Source organism: Salarias fasciatus, chromosome 11 (assembly GCF_902148845.1).
Source record: "Salarias fasciatus chromosome 11, fSalaFa1.1, whole genome shotgun sequence".
In the NCBI taxonomy this organism is placed as follows: Eukaryota; Metazoa; Chordata; class Actinopteri; order Blenniiformes; family Blenniidae; genus Salarias; species Salarias fasciatus.
In genome coordinates, this window is record NC_043755.1 from 21,901,844 (window position 1) to 21,928,101 (window position 26,258).

Here is a 26,258-nt window from a genome sequence, read left to right on the forward strand (position 1 = left end):
CAGATTTTATTAATGAAAGAAGGAAACAGAGTGACTGGCCGTACGCAGGTTGTAAAGGAGGCAGTAAACGCAGCATAGCAGAATCAAACCTTCCGTGAAACACCAGAGAGCAGAAGAGGAAGAGGTCACGTCAGAGTTTTGCTCCAATAATTAAAGCTAATAATAATCGTAATAAATGTTTCCAGCCTACTAATAACAAAGGTAAGACAATAAGGCTTCATGTTGTTCTTCCTCTGCTGATTCACCAGGTTTCTGTGGCAAAGTTGACAAAGAGTCATCAAACTGATCACTGTGTGTTTCTGTTGTGGGCTGCCTAACTGTTTTTGTAATTTTTCCATTTACTCCTTGAGTTGCTTCGTGTTAAAATGTTCTATTTGAGTGGGAATGGATGGTGAGGCTTGAAGTCAAGATTCTTCCAGTCAGATATAATAGTGTAACAGAGGGGTGTGTGGGGTCAATTTGGGTGATTGTATGTTCCTCCCAGCTTTCCCAGTGACACAGAAGGACACAGGTTCACCGGTTGACAAAAGGAGTACAGAGGTTCCAAGTTGACAGTAATATATTCTCTTCTTACTTGAGTTCGTTTAAATTATCGTGTTGAAGTACACATGGAGGCGAGCGCTTCATTTTGGTCCAAAGTCCCGTGCGTGGTTGGGTTGGCTCACACCAACACGCCACCGTACCAAGGACACGACACAGGATAACATGTAACATGACAGCAGCTCCAGGACGGACAGAGACAAAGACAAAGACAGCCGTGGTGTGTCTGCGCTGGAAACGGGGCTCGAACAGGGCAGGACCTACAATAAAAAGGGTTTGTTACAGCCTGCACACCTGTTGATTAACGTAAAGTTACCTCAACAACATACCGCTTCCTACATCCGTCAGCGGGGCAAATGCTCAGACCAGCACCGGACCATCGGGACCCACGCGCCCGATCTACAGCTGCTGCGGCATGCGCTTGACGCGCTCCCCCGGAGCCATCGCGATACTGCAAGGCATCACTTCCATCAGGACCAATACGAAGTATATCATAGAAGGGGGGGGGGGGGGGGGGGGGGGGGATAAGCCTTTACCTGCTCTCATGGAACACCGCTACCAGCCAGCACCGACCCGGAAGTGCAAGAACCAGAGGACAACACAGACGTGAGAGGGGTTTTTATAGCGCCCCCAGCCAACAGGCTGAGAACGACACTAAACACACCCATCCTGCCACAACAGGTTCTGGTAACAGCCTGTGTTCTAATGTAACTCCAGCTATTCTCCAGCGACCTGAGGTTTATTCTTTTATTCTGGAAATGCTTTAACTTTATTCCTATTTGTGATGAATAGAGTTCAGTGGTTTGTTTCTGTGTTGTCTCTGAGCTGTAAATCCAGTTGACAAGTAGCTGATGTATCTGACATGCAGCTGATTTCAATATGAAGTTCAACATTGTTGGGTTTGTAATTCATATCAAAGTTTCAGGCCAGAGGATTTTATTCAAAACTTGCCAACTGCCTACAATATGAAATAATTCTCAGCATCAAGGTAGCCATACCAAAAGTAAAATCAGTTATAGTCATCATCTCAAGCACTTCTCTAAAGCAGTGGTGACTGGTCATGAGGGGCAGGTGGAGCACAGCGCCACCAGGAGTCACCATCAAGGACTGCAGGCAAACTGTTACAAATTATTTAAAATAATCTGAAATATCTGCTGCTTCAAAGTGGGGCTCAGACTGCAGAGTCATCTCTGAACTGAAAGCTGATTGACTGCCGCGGATGTAGGCGGGTCCTGATTAGTGACTGACAGGGAGCGTGGCAGTTTTGCGCTGCTAATGCTGAAGCTAAAGCTAGCAGTCGGAAATCAAAATGAATGAAAGTCACTGAAAAGTTTATCCAAAAGAAGAACCACGGTGCACCTTTCTTTTAAAGTGAGTCCTCAGCTTTGGTGAGTGAAAGCATATATTGTCAGTCTTTTTATATGTGCGCGCACACACACGCACGCTCACACACACCCGCACACAGCTCCAAAGTCACTTTTTGCCAGTAGCTAGTTGTCCCCCCCACTTTTCAAAACAATCCGATGCCCTTGCTCATTCTAAATGAATACATCACTGACAATAAACTGGATTTTCTCTGTTTGACTGAAACCTGGCACAAACCCATGGACTATTTTGCACTTAATCAGACCACACCTCCTGGATTCACCTGCATTGACAACCCACGTTCAGATGGACAGGGTGGCGGCACTGCAGTAATTTTCAATAAGGACATTAAATGAACTCCCATGTCCCTCACAAACACCCACTCCTTCGAACACACTGCCTTCAAACTGTCCGGTCCCTCTCCACTTGTCACTGCTGTCATCTACCGTCCCACAAAGCCCAACACCTCCTTCCTATCAGAACTCACAGACTTTTTGACCCAGTTAAGTTCCATCTCCTCATCCATCCTCCTGCTCGGTGACTTCAATTTTCACATTGACAATCCAAACTCCAAACCTGCTGCTGAATTCCTGGACCTTTTCACCTGCTTCAATATCACTCAGTATGTAAATCTTCCCACACACAGTCACGGCCATATTCTGGATCTCATCTGCTCCACTGGTCCCACTATACACAACCTTTCCAGCCATAACCTCAACATATCGGATCACTGAGCCATCACATTCAGCAGACACATTCCCCTCACAGCCCCCAAAACAAAACGTGAAATAACCTTCAGAAACCTGAAATCCATCGATCCACCTGCACTTTCACCCTCCTCACCACCAAACTGACCACCTCCCCTCCACCACCGTCCGATAACCCCTCTGAACTGGTCTCTCATTACAACACTCTCTCCTCCTGCCTCGATGAACTTGCCCCCACCAAAACAAAGACAGTCTCTTTCACCCACACAGCCCCCTGGTACACCCCCGAGCTCCATCAGATGAAATCCCGCAAGCGCCAGCTTGAGAGACTGTGCAGAAAATCTGGTCTTACTGTGCATTTACAAATCTACACAGAATACATTCAGCAATACAAAGATGCTCTCAACTCTGCTCGGTCCTGTTATTACTCCAACCTCATCCACTCCGGCTCCAATAACACCAAGGCACTCTTCACTACCATAAACACACTTCTCAAGCCCACACTTCATCCTCATTCACTACCGACAAATGCAATAGTTTTCAGTCCTTCTTTCAGTCCAAAATTGACACCATTTACATTTCCATTGACCTCTCTGCCGCCCCCATTGCTCCACCTGACTCTCCTCCCCCTGCTTCCTGTCCACAGTTCTCTCACTTCTCACCCATTTCCTCTGCTCAGTTAACACAAATTTTATCTGGCATTAAAGCTCCAACATGCTCCCTGGATCCCATTCCCTCCTCACTCATTAAAACCTGTCTTCTCATCATCTCTCCACTCATCACTCAAATCATAAACTCCTCACTCTCATCCGGATCTGTCCCACAGTCTCTCAAGCTGGCTGCCATCACCCCCATCCTCAAAAAACCTGGTCTCGACCCCGACAACCCTGCAAATTTCCGGCCCATTTCCAACCTTCCCTTTCTGTCCAAAGTCTTCGAAGGAGTCATTGCTTCTCAACTCCAAACCCACCTCAGCTCAAACAGTCTATATGAACCCTTCCAGTCCGGCTTCCGTTCAAAACACAGCACCGAAACAGCTCTATGAAAAATCACTACTGATCTCCTCCTCGCTTCTGATTCCGGCCATCTGAACGTCCTCATCCTCCTGGACCTCACAGCAGCTTTCGACACCATCAGCCACTCCGTCCTCCTGTCTCGCCTCAAATCCACCCTCAACATCACCGGCTCTGCTCTGTCCTGGTTTCAGTCATACCTCTCCGATCATCAACAGTTCGTCCACATCAACCGCTGCTCCTCCTCCATAGCCCCCCTGCCACAGGGCGTTCCCCAAGATTCGGTGCTTGGTCCTCTCCTCTTCATCCTCTACATCCTCCCCCTCGGCAGCATCGTCCGTCGTCACGGTCTCCGCTTCCACTGCTGCGCTGACGACATACAACTTTACATCTCCACCACATCCATACACCCCAACATCCACCCCCCCTCACCCAGTGCCTCACAGACATCAAAACATGGATGAATCACAACTTTCTCAAACTAAACAGTGACAAAACAGACATCATCGGTCCTCACAACATCACCAAATCCGCACAACAGTTCACCTTAAATTTTGATAACTCTACACTCACTCCATCCCCGCTGATCCGCAACCTCGGTGTTCTCCTCGACCCCACTCTATCATTTGACCCCTACATCAAACACAGAACCCGGACTGCATTCTTCCACCTCAAAAACATAGCTCGACTCCGCCCATCACTCTCCTTCTCTGCTGCTGAAACTTTAGTCCATGCTTTCATCACTTCCAGAATCGACGACTGCAACAGCATTCTCTACGGTACACCATCCAAAACCCTCAATAAACTACAGTACATTCAAAACTCCGCTGCCCGCCTCCTCACCCACACCCGCTCCCGTGACCACATCACCATGGTCCTCCACAAGCTCCACTGGCTCCCCGTCCCTCAGCGCATCCACTTCAAACTCCTCCTGATCACCTTCAGAGCTCTCCATCATCTGGCCCCTCCATCCCTCACAGACCTGCTCCACCTCCACACTCCATTTCGCTCCCTCCGCTCCTCCACCTCCACCCTGCTGTCCCTGCCGGGTAGGACCAGGCTCTGAACCTGGGGAGACAGAGCCTTCTCCATCGCCGCCCCCACCCTCTGGAACTCACTGCCCCAACCTCTCCGTGACTGCTCCGACCTCCCCACCTTCAAGAAAGAACTCAAAACCCACCTGTTCAGAATTGCTTTTGATGTTTGATGTTTTTTTTTCTTCTGTTGATTTTATGCTGCTGTGTTTTATTTATCTTGTTGTATTGTGAAGCGACTTTGAGTGTCTTGAAAGCGCTATACAAATACAATATATTATTATTATTATTATTATTATTATTATTATTATTATTATTATTATTATTATTATTATAGTTATTATTATTATTCCTTTCTGGCTGGTTTTCTTGCTGCTTCCTGACTTTGTTTCTCAGTGTTTCATTGAATGTCTGCTCATCCTGGACTTCATGTGTCTGTGACACAGAAAGAGAGCTGTGTCAAGAGTCGCTTTGTCCTGTCGGGATGTGGACGCCGTGACGGCTCTGTGCAAAATTTAATCCACCAATTCTGTATTTTCATACAACAACTTCATTCAACTCCTCATATTTCCAGAAGATCTGAAGGTAGTCTTAGTTTCAAGGTGAACTGCAGTCAGTACACACTTTGGTCTTCCTTGATTGTGCAATTTTGGTATAATAACAAACAACATTACAATATTAAAGACTACTGCGTGATAAAACGGTCATTAAATCAGATCATCAGTGGAAAATTCAACTCTCAGGGTTGGAGGACGTCTTTTCCTGTCAGAACTTCTTGTTATTTAATTACTGATTAATGATCAGGATCAAAAAAAGATCATTTTGTTAAAAAACACATTTTAGAACAGAATTCCCTGTGATTGCAGTGGAAACAAACTAAATGGAGAAAATATGCTTCAGTGTTACAATAAACACTAATATTAAACATCTGAAAAACATTTGATTATTTGGCACGAGACAAATCTGTGTATCATTCGTTCAATTGATATTCAATTAAGAATCGAAAAACAAAATATTGAAAAATGAGTCGTTTTTCCTTTTTTGTTTTTAAAATGAAGACAAATAAATGAAAATTGGTTTGTTTTTCAATATCCCGTTTGTTAAGACAGATCAAATAAAGGAAAGTTGAAATACAGCCACAGGGCAGACTTTAATGTGATTTTTCAATTTCTTCAATCTCCGTGACCCGGAAGTTCTATCGTCTGTGTTTTGGTTTCTGTTGGCCGGAAAGTGGGTGTCGTGCCAAAAAGTGATTCCCTGCCATAAAGTGATTTCCAGTCCGCGGGCAGCTGAAAAGCGCAGCTCCTGTGGCTCTGCAGCAGTCTTAATCAGGCTCAAACAAGTTTGTTTCTGATCATCCAATGATGTTTATTTGTGTTTGCGTTTGACAGCCTCCTGTACGTCCAGTTGCCTTATGTCGCTGCTAAATACCAGTAAGCCAGTTGACGATTTTAACCTGGCTTGTTGTTATGCTAATAAAGATATGTCACGGAGGTGACAGGTTTTCTTTTCTTTTGTTTTTTGCACCAAAATTGCTAGATTGCTCGACAGAGTAATTTCATCCCAAGCAGTGCGTTGTACGGTTTGAAATTTAAGAAAAGGGACATTACAATGTCAAAATCTGCTTATTTTGCTTGCCAAAAGCTGATTCATGCCTCCGGTATTGTATATGGATTGTTATTTTGCCTAAAAATGATTTAATATAACACAGCAGAGTCACATTTACAACATTTGAGTAAAACCAATACTTTATACCACTTAAAAAATGAGGAAAGGGACATTACAATGTCAAAATCAGCTTATTTTGCTTGCTAAAAACTGATTCCGTGCACTGGAATCAGCCAAAACTTGATTTCTGCCAGAAAGTGATTTCCGTACAACGCACTGCTTGGGATGAAATTACTCTGTTGAGCAATCTAGCAATTTTGGTGCAAAAAAAGAAAAAAAGAAAAAAAGAAAACGAGTCAGCTCCGTACACATCTTTATTAGCATAACAACAAGCCAGGTTAAAATCGTCAACTAGCTTACCGGTATTTAACAGCGATAGTAGTTAGTAGCAGTCTGTGGTACTTTTTTGAATCACCAAATATCTTAAATCATTCGCTTTGTCCCCAGATTGGATAGTTTACACTGGAATAAAATCTCATTGAGCTTTGGTAAGTTTAATTATACGTCGCTCTGTGCTCTGAAGGCACGGAGTCAGGAAGGTTTTTTTTTTTCCATGTATTTTTTTCCTCATTCTTCCGTGATGGTTAATAATGGAGATGAATTATTACTTTTGAATTATTGCAGGACTGGCGATGCAGATGAATGAATCAGATCGGAGTTTGGGTCTGAATGGAGGAAATCCAGTTTATCCAGGAGCGATCCAGTTATTGAGGATGAACCACTCACTTTCTGCACTGCAAAGTTTAGGAGTTCTGACTTTTCTCTTTCACTGTCATGTTGAAAATATATTTCACATATGTCTCCATCTCTGACAGCTGAGAGGGGATTTTTTTTAAGCAGCAGCACCAGCCAATCAGGGAGCTTTATTCCGAGGGTGTGGACAGGTCAGCTCTCAGCTGATCGGCGCCTCTCAGAGCACCACACACCACAGGATTTGCGATCAGAAATATTAAACATCTTCATTATCGATGATCTCCCCTTCCGACGCCTCCCGAGAGGCTCCGACTGGAAAAAATCTCTCTGAACACAGCGCACACTACACGAAGATCGGACCCGAACTCCCGACAGTCGGACCTTGTCGGCATCGGCCGGGAGGAGAAGATCGGGATTCTGTAGTGTGTGCTGGCCTTAAACTGACCCACAGGTTGACGTGACCCGCCCACTTTCCCGCCGACAGAAACCGAAACACAGACGATAGAACTTCCGGGTCACGGAGATTGAAGAAATTGAAAAATCACATTAAAGTCTGCTCTGTGGCCGTATTTCAAATTTGCTGTATATTATCTGTCTTAACAAACGGGATATTGAAAAACAAACCAATTTTCATTAATTTTTTTTTATTTTAAAAACAAGAAAAAGGAAAAAACGACTCATTTTTCAATATTTTGTGTTTTGATTCTTAATTGAATATCAATTGAACGAACGATACACGGATTGAGACAGAGCAGGTGTGGAGTTGGTCAAGCTTTTTGAAGGTGGAGGAACCTCCTCCCGAAGACCCTCGATTAGATCGTCTCTGTAACACCCAGCTCATGAAATCAGTTTAAAGGAAGGAAACACTGTCCAAATGGTGACCTTCACATTTACTTGAATGCATTTTATAGAAACAATATTTCTTTGTAGCTTTGTAACTGAGACGTGCCTTTCATATTAAATTCAACAGCTTCGTGAGGAATTCTAAACCTATTCCTGTTCAGATTTTAAGCTTGTGTGCATCATTCAAACAAAGGTCCAACGCTCCTCCTCCTCTTCTTGCTCCGTCAGCTCGTCTGTGGCTGAAGCCGAAGCCAAACCTCCGTTCATTCATCTTCCTCTGACTGGGAGCAGCATGGCAGGCAGGAAGTCGGCGGTCCTGAGGAGGATAGTCAACAAGGACGGCCACAACAACGTGTGCATCGACAACGTGGAGGGCATGGTGAAGCTGTACCTGCACGACATCTGGACCACGGCGGTGGACATGAAGTGGCGCTACAAGCTCACCCTGTTCGCCTCCACCTTCATCATGACCTGGTTCATCTTCGGGGTCATCTTCTACTTCATCGGCATGGGGAACGGCGACTTCGAGCCGGGCCTGAGCTCCAACCACACGCCCTGCGTTCTGAACGTGCAGACGCTGACGGGGGCCTTCCTCTTCTCGCTGGAGTCTCAGACCACCATCGGCTACGGCTTCCGCTGCATCTCCGAGGCGTGCCCGCTGGCCATCTTCACCCCGGTGGCCCAGCTCGTCATCACCGGCCTGGCCGAGATCTTCGCCACCGGCGCCTTCCTGGCCAAGCTGGTGCGGCCCAAGAAACGGGCGGAGACCATCAAGTTAGGCCAGTCGGCGGTGGTGTGCCGGCGCCGGGGCCAGCTGTGCCTGATGCTGAGGGTGGCCAACATGAGGAAGAGCCTGCTCATCCAGAGCCAGCTGACGGGGAAGCTGTTCCAGTCCAACGTGACGGAGGAGGGCGAGAAGACGCAGATCCACCAGAGCTCGGTGGACTTCCACATGGACTCCAGCGGCGAGAGCCCGTTCCTCATCCTGCCCCTCACCTTCTACCACGTCCTGGACGAGCGCAGCCCCCTGTCCGGCCTGACGGCGGAGAACCTGCTCACCCGCGACTTCGAGCTGCTCGTCACCCTCAATGCCACCATGGAGTCCACGGCGGCCATGTGTCAGAGCCGCACCTCCTACGTCCCGCAGGAGATCCTGTGGGGCTACGAGTTCAAGCCGGCGCTGTTCAGCACGCCCAGCGGCCGCTACGTGGCCAACTTCAAGTTCTTCGACAAAGTGCAGGCGAGCAACGACCCGGCGTTTGTCAGCAACAACACGGAGAAGCTGAAACTGGAGGAGGACTACAAGAAGAAGTAAACTGTTTATCAGGAAGGCAATGAAATGTTTTTTAGGTAGCAAAGAGGCTGAATAGAAAACATGTAAAATACAGGAGAAATTCGTAGCAGCTTGACCAGTGAAATGTGATTTGTGGTTTAATGGAATTATAAGATAAAGTGATATAAAACTACAAAACAGCTTCAGTGGAGTTCACAGAATAGGATCCTGTTGGACGCTTCTCTGCAGAAGAAGACATAGATGTAAAAGGGAATGTATTTAATGTGTTCAGCAACTTTAATCATTGCAAAAACCACAAAAATTTACACACCTTTACACAAAAATGTGTGAGAATTAGAAAAGTTTAAGTTAATCCACCAGAGTTCACGTCTTAAATTCAAATCTCTGCATTTGTGTTTTTTTCTACCTTGAAATAAAAACCCAGTTACAGTCTGATCCAGTCATTTCAGTTGGTACCTGTTTCAGAATGTTGATCATCCTATCATTAAACGTGAAATCAATAATTCATTCGTATCTGTGAATTGGCTTGTGGACTCTTGAAAAACACACAAATAAAAAGTTGACTGAATTTGCCAAACGTCACAATACAGATTGTGCTTTTTGCCTTTCAATAAACGGAAGTGATTTAAGCTCCTTGATCACACAGGGGGTTTTGAATGAATGGGTTTGCTCTGTACTCGCACAAATTAAAAGCAGAAGCCTCTTCAAGGACAAAACTCATTCCTCCAGCAGCTCGGCTGTTCAGGCTTTCAGGGTTTGTTATGGAAACATGGTGGAGCGACCAGCAAACTGGAGATGAGTTTCTGATCCAGACAACATCTGATCTTTTCCTGTCAGAAACAATAAACTACATTTAGTAATAATTCTGTTGTTATTTTGGATATGGAACAACTTTTCTTTGTTGCTTGTCTATCAGCAGCTACACATCCGATATTTGCTCTGATGGACTGGAGCTACACACACATTCTCACTGTAATTAATGAACGGGTGCAGGAAGCTTTTGGTTTTGTCTGTCAGACTGTACAACTCTACTGTATACGTAGAATATGAGCAACAACCCTGGACAAAATATCCTGCAGTCTTGGTCAATTTATAATGTTCTTTTTTTTATTCTTTTTCCTCAATGCACAAACACACACACACACATTGTGACATACAGTCCATTCCTCTTCTTCTCCAGCGTCGTCGTTCCTGAAAAAAGACACTTTTAACCTATTTGTGCCTGTTTTTCTTTTTTTGGGGGGTTTCATTGAATTGTGCCGAGAAATTAGCTCTTTTTTTTGTTTTGGTTTAATCGAATTATGCCGGGAATGTAGCCCTCTTTTTTTTTTATTTTTTATCCTAAATTTGTTCTGAATTTTTTCTTCTTTCCCTCTGTCTTCTTTTTCCCCGTCCCCAGTTTTCTTTCAATTTCCAAATTTCTGTCCAGCTGAGCGAACTGGACAGAAATCATTTCTTCCTGCTCTTCCGGCTCTTCCCGCTGCAACAGCTGAACAGTTTCTTCCACCAGCTCCACCGTCTCGACTTTTTAACCGTCTCCACCGGCTCTAATGTCTCAACCGGCTCTTCTGTCTCCACCGGCTCTACTGTTTCCACAGGCTCTTCTGTCTCCACCAGCTCTACTGTCTCCACCAGCTCTACTGTCTCCACCGGCTCTATTGTCTCCACCGGCTCTTGTGTCTCTACCGGCTCTACTGTCTCCACCGGCTCCATCGGCTCTCGTGTCTCCATCGGCTCTTCTGTCTCCACCGGCTCGACTGTCTCCACCGGCTCTTGTGTCTCCACCGGCTCTTGTGTCTCTACCGGCTCTACTGTCTCTACCAGCTCTTGTGTCTCTACCGGCTCGACTGTCTCCACCGGCTCTTGTGTCTCCACCGGCTCCACCGGCTCTACTGTCTCCACCGGCTCCACCGGCCCTTGTGTCTTTACCGGCTCTACTGTCTCCACCGGCTCTTGTGTCTCCACCGGCTCTTGTGTCTCTACCGGCTCTACTATCTCCACCGGCTCTACTGTCTCCACCGACTCTACTTTCTCCACCGGCTCTACTGTCTCCACCGGCTCGTGTGTCTCTACCGGCTCTACTGTCTCCACCGGCTCTTGTGTCTCCACCGGCTCTTGTGTCTCTAACGGTTCGACTGTCTCCACCGGCTCGACTGTCTCCACCGGCTCAACCGGCTCTTGTGTCTCCACTGGCTCTTCTGTCTCCACCAGCTCCACCGGCTCTACTGTCGCCACCGGCTCCACCGGCTCTTGTGTCTCTACCGGCTCTACTGTCTCCACCGGCTCTTGTGTCTCCACTGGCTCTTCTGTCTCCACCAGCTCCACCGGCTCTACTGTCACCACCGGCTCCACCGGCTCTTGTGTCTCTACCGGCTCTACTGTCTCCACCGGCTCTTGTGTCTCCACCGGCTCTTGTGTGTCCACCGGCTCTTGTGTCTCCACCGGCTCTTGTGTCTCTACCGGCTCGACTGTCTCCACCGGCTCGACTGTCTCCACCGGCTCAACCGGCTCTTGTGTCTCTACCGGCTCTACTGTCTCCACCAGCTCCACCGGCTCTACTGTCGCCACCGGCTCCACCGGCTCTTGTGTCTCTACCGGCTCTACTGTCACCACCGGCTCTTGTGTCTCTACGGGCTCTACTGTCACCACCGGCTCTTCTGTCTCCACCAGCTCCACGGGCTCTACTGTCGCCACCGGCTCCACCGGCTCTTGTGTCTCCACCGGCTCTGTCTCCACCGGCTCTTGTGTCTCCACCGGCTCCACCGGCTCTTGTGTCTCCACCGGCTCTACTGTCTCCACCGGCTCTTGTGTCTCAACCGGCTCTTGTGTCTCTACCGGCTCGACTGTCTCCACCGGCTCGACTGTCTCCACCGGCTCAACCGGCTCTTGTGTTTCTACCGGCTCTACTGTCTCCACCGGCTCGACTGTCTCCACCGGCTCCACCGGCTCTTGCGTCTCCACCGGCTCTACTGTCTCCACCGGCTCCACCGGCTCTTCCGGCTCTACTGTCTCTACCGGATCCACCGGCTCGACTGTCACCACCGGCTCTAATGTCTCTACCGGCTCCACTGGCACCACTGGTTCTACAGGCTCCAATGGCTCCACCGGCTCCACTTGTGGTGCTGGTACCAATGGCTGCACCGGTTCCACGGGCTTCACCGGCTGAGCCACTTTCCCTGTCAACAGAAAATGTAGAGTCACAGCAGTGAGTTTGAGAGGTTTTTACACACCGTTTAAAATAACAATCAGCAAGCCAAGCTGCTCTGATCTCCTCTGATTTTGAGGAAACAATCAAATTAAAACATGTGTTTGCGTCATGCAGGTTTGGTATCGAACACCGTCAGCTCACCTGGTTCCACCCTGTTTCGCTCCGTCGCTGCGGTCACTCTGACCTTTCTTCGTCTCTGCACGTGTTCTGCTTCAACAAAAGAGAGATAACAAGGAAGAAATAAATTTTACATACAATTTGAGAGAAAAAAAAAAGGTTTTTCTTCCATGATGAGTTTCCTTAGCTCAGAAGGAGACCTTACCAGAGTCACCAGGTATAGTCCACCCGCGACATCCTTGAGCCCAGAGTCCCAGACCGTGTGGGCGCAGGTGGATGGTTTCATCCACTGGGTCTTGTTTGGGGCCGGCAGCCTGGGAAACTCTTGATTCTGCAAGAGATCAATCAAGGAAAAGCCTCATTATCACCATTCAGATGCAGCAGCACATCACAAAAAGACAGAAACTAAATAATTTCAATGAATACCATTGAAACTGACAGCCCTAATTGAAGCATGTGTTCTGATTCAACAAAAGAGACAAATCGAGGAGGAGACCTTACCAGAGTCGCCAGCAACAGTCCATCCATGACATCCCTCAAAGGACTCCGCCGGTTCATCGGCCTCGACCAGATCCAGTGTCACCACTGGATCTGCAGGCTCCACCGGCTCCTCTGGCTCCACCAGCTGAGCCACTTTCCCTGTCAACAGAAAATGTAGAGTCACAGCAGTGAGTTTGAGGGGTTTTTACACACCGTTTAAAATAACAATCAGCAAGTCAAGCTGCTCTGATCTGCTCTGATTTTGAGGAAACAATCAAATTAAAACGTGTGTTTGCGTCATGCAGGTTTGGTATCGAACACCGTCAGCTCACCTGGCTCCACCCTGGTTCGCTCCGTCGCTGCTGTCGCTCTGGCCTCTCGTCGTCTCTGCACGTGTTCTGCTTCATCAAGAGAGAGAAAACAAGGAAGAAATAGATTTTACACACAATTTGAGAGAAAAAAACAGGTTTTTCTTCCATGATGAGTTTCCTTAGCTCAGGAGGAGACCTTACCAGAGTCGCCAGCGAGAGACCACCCACGACATCCCTGAGCCCAGAGCGCCAGACCCTGTGGACGCAGGTGGATGGTTTCATCCACTGGGTCTGGTTTGGGGCTGGCGGCCTGGGAAACTCTTGATTCTGCAAGAGATCAATCAAGGAAAAGCCTCATTATCACCATTAAGATGCAGTAGCACTTCACAAAAAAAAGGACAGAAAATAATGAATTTCAATTAATGCGATTAAAACTGACAGCTTAGGGCGGGACAAATTTTCGAGAGCAAAATATACCGCGGTATATTTTTAATTCAACAACGGTGATATGAGTTTCAAACACATTTCCGATATTTCGATATAGTGCAGTACAGTATGCGTTTCACAATCATTAATTGCTATTTAAGCCGAACACAAAGCGCCACAAGAGAGTGATCACGCACTCAGCATTCACACCACAGCTGGCCGTCCTCAGCTCATGCTACAAGCTAAGCTCCACCGCGGTAAGTTTGAGCTCCAAAATGAGAACTCTTGATGGAAACGTGACTGAAAAAGCTTCCACAAGCTAGTTTGTGGCCACGAAATATTAATTCGTGGCTACAAATTAGGTACATCATTCACTGAACAGTCCAGTAAAGTTGGCAGCATATTGACAGATCCGGACTTTCGGTCTCAATAACTCTTTAACAAAACGTCAGTAACATACAAATGGCGCCTCCTTCCCACCGTTGTCAGGTGGACGATATGCTACAAGCTCATTTTCATTAAAAGTGTCTTTCAAGCATCAGAAACAATATTGATTTCTACGAGCAGCTGGTAGTGCTACTGGATTAAGAGACTGTGTACAATTTACAAGACGCTGCAACAGTGAAGACAAATACCACAAAAAAAAGAAAAAAAAAACAGTAGAGGGATTCACTGCAGTGTCACCATAATCACTACAACCTTAAATAATTTCTGTACTTCTGAGAACTTTAATTTTTCTTCTTGGTTGAAGAACCTTTCTTTAAATCTATAAAAAACTGTGTTGTAGTATAAAAGTTAAAGCTATTAATATTGAACAGGTGAGTGTATGAAAGTTATTTCAATTCCCTGTCCCAGTAATATTCATGTTTGTTGTTGTTCACTCTTTTTTCTGTTTATTGCAGTAATTCTGAGCAATTTTATTTTTCTTCCTGGCTGAGGCAGCTTTGTTTGAATCTATAACAATAACATAATTGTATTTAAGTGTAAAGTTAAAGCTATTTATATTGAAAAAGTTTAAACTCACGTTTATTTGACAGTGATTTCATATTTCTTAAATAACAGGTAAATATTTAATGTTTTGTAGTTTTTTTTATTATCATTTTATACTGGAGGAGCTGCCTGGATAAATAATTTCTAGTTTTACAGGTAGTACATTATGTACATGATTCTTAACAGTTTTTCTGAGGCTTTTGTATTATCTATATCGATATCAGAATTATATTGTATCGACCGAAATTCAGACCTATATCATGATGACATTTTTGGCCACATCGTCCAGCCCTATGACAGCCCTAATTAAAGCATGTGTTCTGATTCAACAAAAGAGACAAATCGAAGAGGAGACCTTACCAGAGTCGCCAGCGAGAGTCGGATCGACGGACTCCACCGGTTCATCGGCCTCGACCAGATCCAGTGTCACCACTGGATCTGCAGGCTCCACCGGCTCCTCTGGCTCCACCAGCTGAGCCACTTTCCCTGTCAACAGAAAATGTAGAGTCACAGTCGTGAGTTTGAGGGGTTTTTACACACCGTTTAAAATAACAATCAGCAAGTCAAGCTGCTCTGATCTGCTCTGATTTTGAGGAAACAATCAAATTAAAACGTGTGTTTGCGTCATGCAGGTTTGGTATCGAACACCGTCAGCTCACCTGGCTCCACCCTGGTTCGCTCCGTCGCTGCTGTCGCTCTGGCCTCTCGTCGTCTCTGCACGTGTTCTGCTTCATCAAAAGAGAGAAAACAAGGAAGAAATAGATTTTACACACAATTTGAGAGAAAAAAACAGGTTTTTCTTCCATGATGAGTTTCCTTAGCTCAGGAGGAGACCTTACCAGAGTCGCCAGCGAGAGACCACCCACGACATCCCTGAGCCCAGAGCGCCACACCCTGTGGACGCAGGTGGATGGTTTCATCCACTGGGTCTGGTTTGGGGACGGCGGCCTGGGAAACTCTTGATTCTGCAAGAGATCAATCAAGGAAAAGCCTCATTATCACCATTCAGATGCAGCAGCACGTCACAAAAAAAAAAGACAGAAAATAATGAATTTCAATTAATGCGATTAAAACTGACAGCTTAGGGCTGGACAAATGTTCGAGAGCAAAATATACTGCGGTATATTTTTATTCAACAACGGTGATATGAGTTTCAAACACATTTCCGATATTTCGATATAGTGCAGTACAGTATGCGTTTCACAATCATTAATTGCTATTCAAGCCGAACACAAAGCGCCACAAGAGAGTGATCACGCACTCAGCATTCACACCACAGCTGGCCGTCCTCAGCTCATGCTACAAGCTAAGCTCCACCGCGGTAATTTTGAGCTCCAAAATGAGAACTCGTGATGGAAACGTGACTGAAAAAGCTTCCACAAGCTAGTTTGTGGCCACGAAATATTAATTCGTGGCTACAAATTAGGTACATCATTCACTGAACAGTCCAGTAAAGTTGGCAGCATATTGACAGATCCGGACTTTCGGTCTCAATAACTCTTTAACAAAACGTCAGTAACATACAAATGGCACCTCCTTCCCACCGTTGTCAGGTGGACGATATGCTACAAGCTCATTTTCATTAAAAGTGTCTATCAAGCATCAGAAACAATATTGATTTATACGAGCAGCTGGTAGTGCTACTGGATTAAGGGACTGTGTACAATTTACAAGACGCTGCAACAGTGAAGACAAATACCACAAAAAAAAGAAAAAAAAAACGTAGAGGGATTCACTGCAGTGTCACCATAATCACTACAACCTTAAATAATTCTGTACTTCTGAGAACTTTAATTTTTCTTCTTGGTTGAAGAACCTTTCTTTAAATCTATAAAAAACTGTGTTGTAGTATAAAAGTTAAAGCTATTAATATTGAACAGGTGAGTGTATGAAAGTTATTTCAATTCCCTGTCCCAGTAATATTCATGTTTGTTGTTGTTCACTCTTTTTTCTGTTTATTGCAGTAATTCTGAGCAATTCTATTTTTCTTCCTGGCTGAAGCAGCTTTGTTTGAATCTATAACAATAACATAATTGTATTTAAGTGTAAAGTTAAAGCAATTTATATTGAAAAAGTTTAAACTCACGTTTATTTGACAGTGATTTCATATTTCTTAAATAACAGGTAAATATTTAATGTTTTGTAGTTTTTTTTATTATCATTTTATACTGGAGGAGCTGCCTGGATAAATAATTTCTAGTTTTACAGGTAGTACATTATGTACATGATTCTTAACAGTTTTTCTGAGGCTTTTGTATTATCTATATCGATATCAGAATTATATTGTATCGACCGAAATTCAGACCTATATCATGATGACATTTTTGGCCACATCGTCCAGCCCTATGACAGCCCTAATTAAAGCATGTGTTCTGATTCAACAAAAGAGACAAATCGAAGAGGAGACCTTACCAGAGTCGCCAGCGAGAGTCGGATCGACGGACTCCACCGGTTCATCGGCCTCAACCAGATCCAGTGTCACCACTGGATCTGCAGGCTCCACCGGCTCCTCTGGCTCCACCAGCTGAGCCACTTTCCCTGTCAACAGAAAATGTAGAGTCACAGTCGTGAGTTTGAGGGGTTTTTACACACCGTTTAAAATAACAATCAGCAAGTCAAGCTGCTCTGATCTGCTCTGATTTTGAGGAAACAATCAAATTAAAACGTGTGTTTGCGTCATGCAGGTTTGGTATCGAACACCGTCAGCTCACCTGGCTCCACCCTGGTTCGCTCCGTCGCTGCTGTCGCTCTGGCCTCTCGTCGTCTCTGCACGTGTTCTGCTTCATCAAAAGAGAGAAAACAAGGAAGAAATAGATTTTACACACAATTTGAGAGAAAAAAACAGGTTTTTCTTCCATGATGAGTTTCCTTAGCTCAGGAGGAGACCTTACCAGAGTCGCCAGCGAGAGACCACCCACGACATCCCTGAGCCCAGAGCGCCACACCCTGTGGACGCAGGTGGATGGTTTCATCCACTGGGTCTGGTTTGGGGACGGCGGCCTGGGAAACTCTTGATTCTGCAAGAGATCAATCAAGGAAAAGCCTCATTATCACCATTCAGATGCAGCAGCACGTCACAAAAAAAAAGACAGAAAATAATGAATTTCAATTAATGCGATTAAAACTGACAGCTTAGGGCTGGACAAATGTTCGAGAGCAAAATATACTGCGGTATATTTGTATTCAACAACGGTGATATGAGTTTCAAACACATTTCCGATATTTCGATATAGTGCAGTACAGTATGCGTTTCACAATCATTAATTGCTATTCAAGCCGAACACAAAGCGCCACAAGAGAGTGATCACGCACTCAGCATTCACACCACAGCTGGCCGTCCTCAGCTCATGCTACAAGCTAAGCTCCACCGCGGTAATTTTGAGCTCCAAAATGAGAACTCGTGATGGAAACGTGACTGAAAAAGCTTCCACAAGCTAGTTTGTGGCCACGAAATATTAATTCGTGGCTACAAATTAGGTACATCATTCACTGAACAGTCCAGTAAAGTTGGCAGCATATTGACAGATCCGGACTTTCGGTCTCAATAACTCTTTAACAAAACGTCAGTAACATACAAATGGCACCTCCTTCCCACCGTTGTCAGGTGGACGATATGCTACAAGCTCATTTTCATTAAAAGTGTCTATCAAGCATCAGAAACAATATTGATTTATACGAGCAGCTGGTAGTGCTACTGGATTAAGGGACTGTGTACAATTTACAAGACGCTGCAACAGTGAAGACAAATACCACAAAAAAAAGAAAAAAAAAAACGTAGAGGGATTCACTGCAGTGTCACCATAATCACTACAACCTTAAATAATTCTGTACTTCTGAGAACTTTAATTTTTCTTCTTGGTTGAAGAACCTTTCTTTAAATCTATAAAAAACTGTGTTGTAGTATAAAAGTTAAAGCTATTAATATTGAACAGGTGAGTGTATGAAAGTTATTTCAATTCCCTGTCCCAGTAATATTCATGTTTGTTGTTGTTCACTCTTTTTTCTGTTTATTGCAGTAATTCTGAGCAATTCTATTTTTCTTCCTGGCTGAAGCAGCTTTGTTTGAATCTATAACAATAACATAATTGTATTTAAGTGTAAAGTTAAAGCAATTTATATTGAAAAAGTTTAAACTCACGTTTATTTGACAGTGATTTCATATTTCTTAAATAACAGGTAAATATTTAATGTTTTGTAGTTTTTTTATTATCATTTTATACTGGAGGAGCTGCCTGGATAAATAATTTCTAGTTTTACAGGTAGTACATTATGTACATGATTCTTAACAGTTTTTCTGAGGCTTTTGTATTATCTATATCGATATCAGAATTATATTGTATCGACCGAAATTCAGACCTATATCATGATGACATTTTTGGCCACATCGTCCAGCCCTATGACAGCCCTAATTAAAGCATGTGTTCTGATTCAACAAAAGAGACAAATCGAGGAGGAGACCTTACCAGAGTCGCCAGCGAGAGTCGGATCGACGGACTCCACCGGTTCATCGGCCTCGACCAGATCCAGTGTCACCACTGGATCTGCAGGCTCCACCGGCTCCTCTGGCTCCACCAGCTGAGCCACTTTCCCTGTCAACAGAAAATGTAGAGTCACAGCAGTGAGTTTGAGGGGTTTTATACACTGTTTAAAATAACAATCAGCAAGACAAGCTGCTCTGATCTGCTCTGATTTTGAGGAAACAATCAAATTAAAACGTGTGTTTGCATCATGCAGGTTTGGCATCGAACACCGTCAGCTCACCTGGCTCCACCCTGGTTCGCTCCGTCGCTGCTGTCGCTCTGGCCTCTCGTCGTCTCTGCACGTGTTCTGCTTCATCAAGAGAGAGAAAACAAGGAAGAAATAGATTTTACACACAATTTGAGAGAAAAAAACAGGTTTTTCTTCCATGATGAGTTTCCTTAGCTCAGGAGGAGACCTTACCAGAGTCGCCAGCGAGAGACCACCCACGACATCCCTGAGCCCAGAGCGCCACACCCTGTGGACGCAGGTGGATGGTTTCATCCACTGGGTCTGGTTTGGGGACGGCGGCCTGGGAAACTCTTGATTCTGCAAGAGATCAATGACGGAAAAGCCTCATTATCACCATTCAGATGCAGCAGCACTTCACAAAAAAAAGGACAGAAAATAATGAATTTCAATTAATGCGATTAAAACTGACAGCCCTAATTAAAGCATGTGTTCTTTTTATTTATTTATTTATTTATTTGACAAGGACATTGCACAATAAATGTATTGCACAGACCAGATATAGCTAGAAGCCAATTTTCATCTTCTAATTCAACAAAAGAGAGAAATCGAGAAGAAAATGGTGGCAAATCGCTGGAAATCTCCTCATTAACTCTCTATCTGCATCTGGACTCTTTCCTTTCTTTACGTCGTGTACATGGAACTCTCTACAGCTCGTGTTAATGGAGCCTCGAAGAGGAAAACTTTGGACTCTTGGCTTGGGATCGCTGAATTCTTGAAACGAATATTGCTTTTGCTCTAACTCTCCTCTACCCTGACTCAAAGATGTTCTTCATCATTCATACCAGTACCTCACCGGATGTGTCAACTCGTTGTCTGTCCTTGTGTTTGTTTGTCCTCTGTGTTTTATGTCTGCCCCTCCCTATTTCCTATATCCATGTTTGTTTGTTTGTTTTTCCTTCTCACTTGTTGTTTGTTCATATGTGCGCTATGTTCATTGGCGTGTTCTGTGCCTTCGGCATTTTGTGACGGTGTAATTATATGCAGTTTTTTTCTAATAAAATAAAATATTTCATCACAAAAAAGAGAGAAATGGAGGAGATCTTACCAGAGTTGCCAGCTGGAGTCCATCCACGGCATCCCTTTGCCCATAAACCCAGACCTTGGGGACGAAGGTGGATGTCCTCATCCAAACATTTCTGCAGAAGGAAAACAGAGAGATAAATACGCATTCTGTAGTCTGGAAGAAATGTGACACTCAGAAAAAGAGTGCTGGTCTAGTTTCTTCAAAGATCGATAAAGCATTTCGAAGTTGTGTTTGTAATAGGGCTGCACAATTAATCGAATTTTGATCATGATCACGATTTTGGCTGCTGCGATTAAATTTAGATGATCGTCGCGATTTTTAAATTGAAAAAACGGGCTCTGTTGCGTGTCAAATCAAGCACTTTTTTAATCCAACAATCAGCCAACCACCAGGGGGCGACCTGAGCCGTGTAGCTCCTGCTGCCTTCAGGGACACTCTGTAAAAGTAGCTGCTGATGGACGCCACTGCAGTGTCTCAGTCAGCTGTTAGCTTAGCTGTTAGCCACCGATGAACTAGCTGGCTTTGAACGATTCCTTCATGCTCAAACATCAGTCGATGGAACGCATCTCAACTTCTGTACCGGTGGAAAGAAGATGTAAACGCTGAGCGTCTTGGACAGAACGGGAAAAGCTGTTATTGACGGACAGTTCAGGATGTGAGCGGCGTAGCAGCGGCTTGGAGAGAAAGAGGGAATCATTGTTTTGGTAGGTTTCATTTCTGGGTTTAGCGTGGCTGTTTACTGTTCTCTTGCTGTTTTATCTTCATCTTGTTGTTCAGTGATCATCGTGTTGCTCTCAGGGGTTAGAATGCAGCAAGTGACGGTCGCTCAGCTGTGAGGCGTTCAGGTTCCAAAGTCATAATCCGGCTCTTTTCAGAACAGAGGTCTGGTCAAACGTTTGTAAAAACTCAAAGTCGGCGCGTCTATATGTTCGTTTCTAAGGGAAAGCGATCGTTCACAACATTGACATGGTTCTAAATAGTTGTTTGGATTCTAATTAAAACATCTTCAATTATGTGCGCATGCACACCAGACTTCGCTGAAGTGCTGAAGACGCACATCTTCAATTTGACACTTGTTTGTTTAAAAAAAAAAGTGCAATAAAAAGGTATGTTTTACATAACATAATGAATAATCGTGATGAATTATCGTGATTACAATATTGACAAAAATAATCGTGATTATCATTTTGGCCATAATCGTGCAGCCCTAGTTTGTAATTGTGTTTGTAAGAACTGAATGCTGTTTTCTTACCCGTGGCCTGTAGGCCTGGTCAGCCTGGGTGGAAGTCATCTTCTGGAGAGATGAACGGTTCATAATAACCGGAGAAAAGTCTTCAAAAGACACACAAACACACCAAAACTACGCTGCTCGACTCGCTGGACTCGCTAGACGGACAGAATGACGCTGGTCTCCCCTGGTCTCAGAGAACCTCAAAGAGATTTAAACTTGTGATGACATCAACAGTCTGTTGCCATGGAGACACCCAGCTGTTCTGCGCATGCTCCGTGCTGGGTAGCTTGAGCGTAGATTTATACAAATTGTAAAAGTTCTTATATGTGGCCTATCTTAATATGCTTTCACTCACCAAAGCTGCAGACTCACTTTCAAAGAAAGGCGCACGGCGGTTCTTTTTTTAAATAATGACCTTCATCCATTTTGATTTCCGACCGTTAGCTTTAGCTTTATGCATGCTGGGAGTGATTGGTAGTAGCAGTGTGTGAGATTGTGGTGTGTGTGGCGTTGCTTTTTGCTTGTTTTTTTCTGTTTTTTTAAGTTGTGAATGTTCACTTTCACTGTGGTTTATTGATCACAGAGCACATTTATTAGTTTATGTTGTTTTCGGGTTTCTTGGTGGGTTTTTTGCCGTCCGTTTGGAGGTCTGGCTGCTGACATGACCAGCCTCAGACAGCTCAGCCGCAGACACGGTGTCCGGGTTGTGGCCCCGCCCCCTGCGGCGTGGAGGACGTGGCTGTGGGGGAGAAGGTGGGCGACGATAATGTGAAGTCGGTCGCGGGGACGAACAGCGCCGTGGTGGTCTTCCTGGACCAGGTGGAGCAGGCCAACGCTGTGGTGGAGTCGGGGACAGGTTCGTCCCGCTCCAGCCGGCTGTCCGGGTCGTCCTGTCCAACGTCTGACGGTGAGGTGGAGGGACGGGTGGAGCAGGATCAGGGTGAGACCGTGGTGGAGGAAGAACAGGATGGAGGAGCCGCACAGTGATTTTAATAATGAGGCTGAGTGGAGGAGGGAGTGGAATTGAATTCATGCCAATAAAACTCTTCTTGTCAGGCCAGATCGTTTCCACTGCTGCTCAAACATTCCACTGCTGTTCCAGCTAAACGCTTTGAAGATGGACAGGAGGAGTCTGAAACACTCGGCTTGTATTTGGTTTTATTGAAGAAGAGAGATATGAATCGGTCGCCTTTTTATAAGGCACCTCCAAAATGTAGAACAAAAGCTGAACCATTTATTTATTCAGAATACAAAAATACACATCTCAGTGACTCCAAATCATAATAAATAGTTCACCATGCATTCTAACCACAAAAAGGCACAGAAAACAGTCACTTAGTAGTCATAAAAATGATCAACGACTTGACCAAAAATCATCCAGATAGTAAGAGAGGTGACGACCGGAACATTATATTCCAAATGTGAGAAAACAAAACACGTCATATCATTTAACCTCAGGCAATAAATATGCAAATATTTGTTTATACCTACATATATATCCTTACAAATGAAAACTGTGCCATTGTAAACGTAATGTAAACAAATCAAACTCACTTTTCTCCCATAGCTTCACGACTGCATGCCAGCTAGCCTGTCTTCTTAAAGATCGCTGCATGGGTTCTCCGGGGTTCTGGAGAACCAGGCAGTTTGCAGCATCATGTACAGTCCACTGAAAAGACACGGCGAGGGGGGGAGGTGGCCAAACACACCCAGACGGTTCACACACACACACACACACACACACAGCGACAGACATTCACGTGATGCAGAAAAAAAGAGGACAGGAGGAGAAAATGTCTCTCCACAGGTCACCAAAACACACACATCCATACTGGCAGAGCGAGACAGAGGGAACAGGGAACAAACGTGAAAACCGAGAGCTGACGGAGCCAGCCGAGTGCAGCCGATGTGTGACCAGCGCGGAGAGCGCAGGCAGCAGATACGCCTCCAGTGCGAACAGCCAAGCACCGGCGCGGAGACGCGCGCGGCGCTTCCGCGTCCAGTGCGTTCCCGGCGTTATTCTGTAAAGGGAAAAGCGCTAATATAATCTTCTTACAAGAAACGCATTCTAAAATTGAAGATACTATATTTTGGTCTAAACAATGGGGAGATAAAGCCTACCTCAGTCATGGCACTTCTAGATCAGCAGGGGGCGCCATCCTACTTAAAAATGTCAGAGGTCAGGTTATATCTCATATTGAGGATGATCATGGTCATTGGTTAATTCTTATCTTGGCCATTGACAGTTTAAAATGTATCTTAATCAGCATTTATGGCTCCAATGGAACCAAAGAAAACAAAAACCTATTAGATCAAATTGGATTACATTTAGAAGATCTCAAAATATCACACTCAACTGATAACGTTATAATTGGCGGCCAAACACACCCAGACGGTTCACACACACACACACACACACACACACACACACACACACACACACACACACACACAAAGAGGAGAGAAGGAGGAGTTTGCTGGAGCCCAGGACGAAGATGCATCAACCTCTGCGATCCTGGCTGCCATTGGTAAGCTTCAAACCATGATGGAGGGCTTCAAAGAAGAACAAAAACAGCACACACTCACCATGGCTAACATCGCAAAAGCGGTAGAGTTTAACTCCGGCGAAATCAAAGAATGCAAAGAAAACAACAAGAAACTAGGTGAAGAAATAAAGCAACTCCAAGAGAAGAACAAAGAGCTGGAGAAAAGAGCTGCGGAAGTGGAGAGAAAAGCTGCTGACCTGGAACGCCATAAAAGAAGGTGGAACTTAAGATTAAATGGGCTAAAAGAGGAAAAAGAAGAAGATACACGGCAGATCGTCGCAGACATCATTGGGAAAATTGTCCCACGCTGGAGAGAGAATATGGACCTGATACTGGACTCTGTGCACCGTCTGGGTCCGATCAACACCGAAGGTCCTCGTCAAATCATCATGCAGTTCACTGGGAGACACTTCAGGGACGAGCTCTGGCGAACCACCAAACAGCACAAAGTATGCAAGGATCTCAACATCCGCTTCGCAGAGGATCTCACCAAGGAGGACAGAGAGGCACGAAGAGCTGTGCGGCCCAAAGTTGAGCAAGCAAGGAAGGCAGGACTGAAGACTGTGTTCCGAGGCCCCAATGCCTTCATCAATGGACAGAGAGTTGCACCATAACCAGATCTAACAGGGGATATTAATTCCCACAGGCAAGTGAGTTTTTGACAAGGAAAAGAACATGTTAGGGTTTTGCTATCATAAAAGTTTACTTGTCCTAAAACAGTTCAGATAATTCTAAATTCTTCTCTATTTTTGTATCTTGTTTTGTATGTTTTGTTTAAAAAAACCACATCTCTCTTATTTCTGTTAATGCAAGGGGTCTAAGGGATATCGCAAAAAGAAAAAGCCTTTTCTTATTCTGTAAAGGGAAAAGGGCTAATATAATCTTCTTACAAGAAACGCATTCTAAAATTGAAGATACTATATTTTGGTCTAAACAATGGGGAGATAAAGCCTACCTCAGTCATGGCACTTCTAGATCAGCTGGGGGCGCCATCCTACTTAAAAATGTCAGAGGTCAGGTTATATCTCATATTGAGGATGATCATGGTCATTGGTTAATTCTTATCTTGGCCATTGACAGTTTAAAATGTATCTTAATCAACTAGGCCTGGGCAATTATATGATCGTGATTGGTGATCGCGATTAATTTCCAGTCGATCACGGTGATCAGCTGTGAGCACATTTACTCGATCAGACATGGCAGAAATGTGCGTGACACAGTCGACTTTTTCCTGCTCAACTTCCGCCTGCAAGTTGTCTGAGAAATAAACAGAGATGAAGCTGAACGTGGAGCAGCGAAGAAGATGAAGTCAGCCATGTATTGGCGTTATCCTCTGAAGATGAGGCTGCTGCTGACAGGACAGGCTGCTCCACCCGCACCGCTGCTAGCTCACCGCTGCTAGCACACCGCTGCAAGCTCACCGATCCGCAAAGAATCTGGTCTTTTGAGTCCATGAACTACTTGTGATACAGTTCAACTAACAATCGTTCAGTTCTTCTCTTTTACTGAAAATGACGGTGCATCGCATCATTGAACATATCACCGCTTCTTGCCGCTAACGCTCTGTTTCTAACAACATGCAGAGAGCCTGCAGCGGCTGCAGCGCCGGTCTTCTTCTGTGGTGTCTGTGTAAAATAAGGTTGAACATGCAAACAGCACACCTAGTGGCATGAAGGGCAATTGCAGTCATGGCGTCGCCTGTGGCTGTGGTCTGGATGAGGATCTCCCTGGGGTTATTCCAAATGTTTCAGAAACCAGAATATTTTTCTTAACATGAATATTGACTGCACGTAAACGTAGCCAGTGTCGTCTTTTCAGGCCACTGCACCGTACGAGCAACATTCTAAGAGGAGAAAAATGATTAATTTTGTCTATTTTTTTTTATATTATTGTAGTTTTGCACCGTTACATTTTAAATCTAATCTGTCCAATCTAGATTATTTAAATTTTGTACATTTGATGCAAGCATTAATGATGGCAGCAGCATATTCAGCATCA

General features: G+C 44.8%; 1 protein-coding gene across 1 annotated transcript; it reads left to right on the top strand.

Moving 5' to 3' along the window:
- The first annotated feature begins 8,155 nt into the window (after window positions 1–8,155).
- LOC115396944 (ATP-sensitive inward rectifier potassium channel 15-like) lies at window positions 8,156–9,189 on the top strand. The gene has a single exon (XM_030103031.1). It carries the CDS (start codon window positions 8,156–8,158, stop codon window positions 9,176–9,178), a length of 1,023 nt encoding a protein of 340 aa, XP_029958891.1. The 3' UTR covers window positions 9,179–9,189.
- Window positions 9,190–26,258: the final 17,069 nt, after the last annotated feature.

Coding starts and splice junctions, on each gene's coding strand:
- LOC115396944 (XM_030103031.1), top strand. CDS start 8,156: ATGGCAGGCAGGAAGTCGGCGGTCCTGAGGAGGATAGTCAACAAGGAC.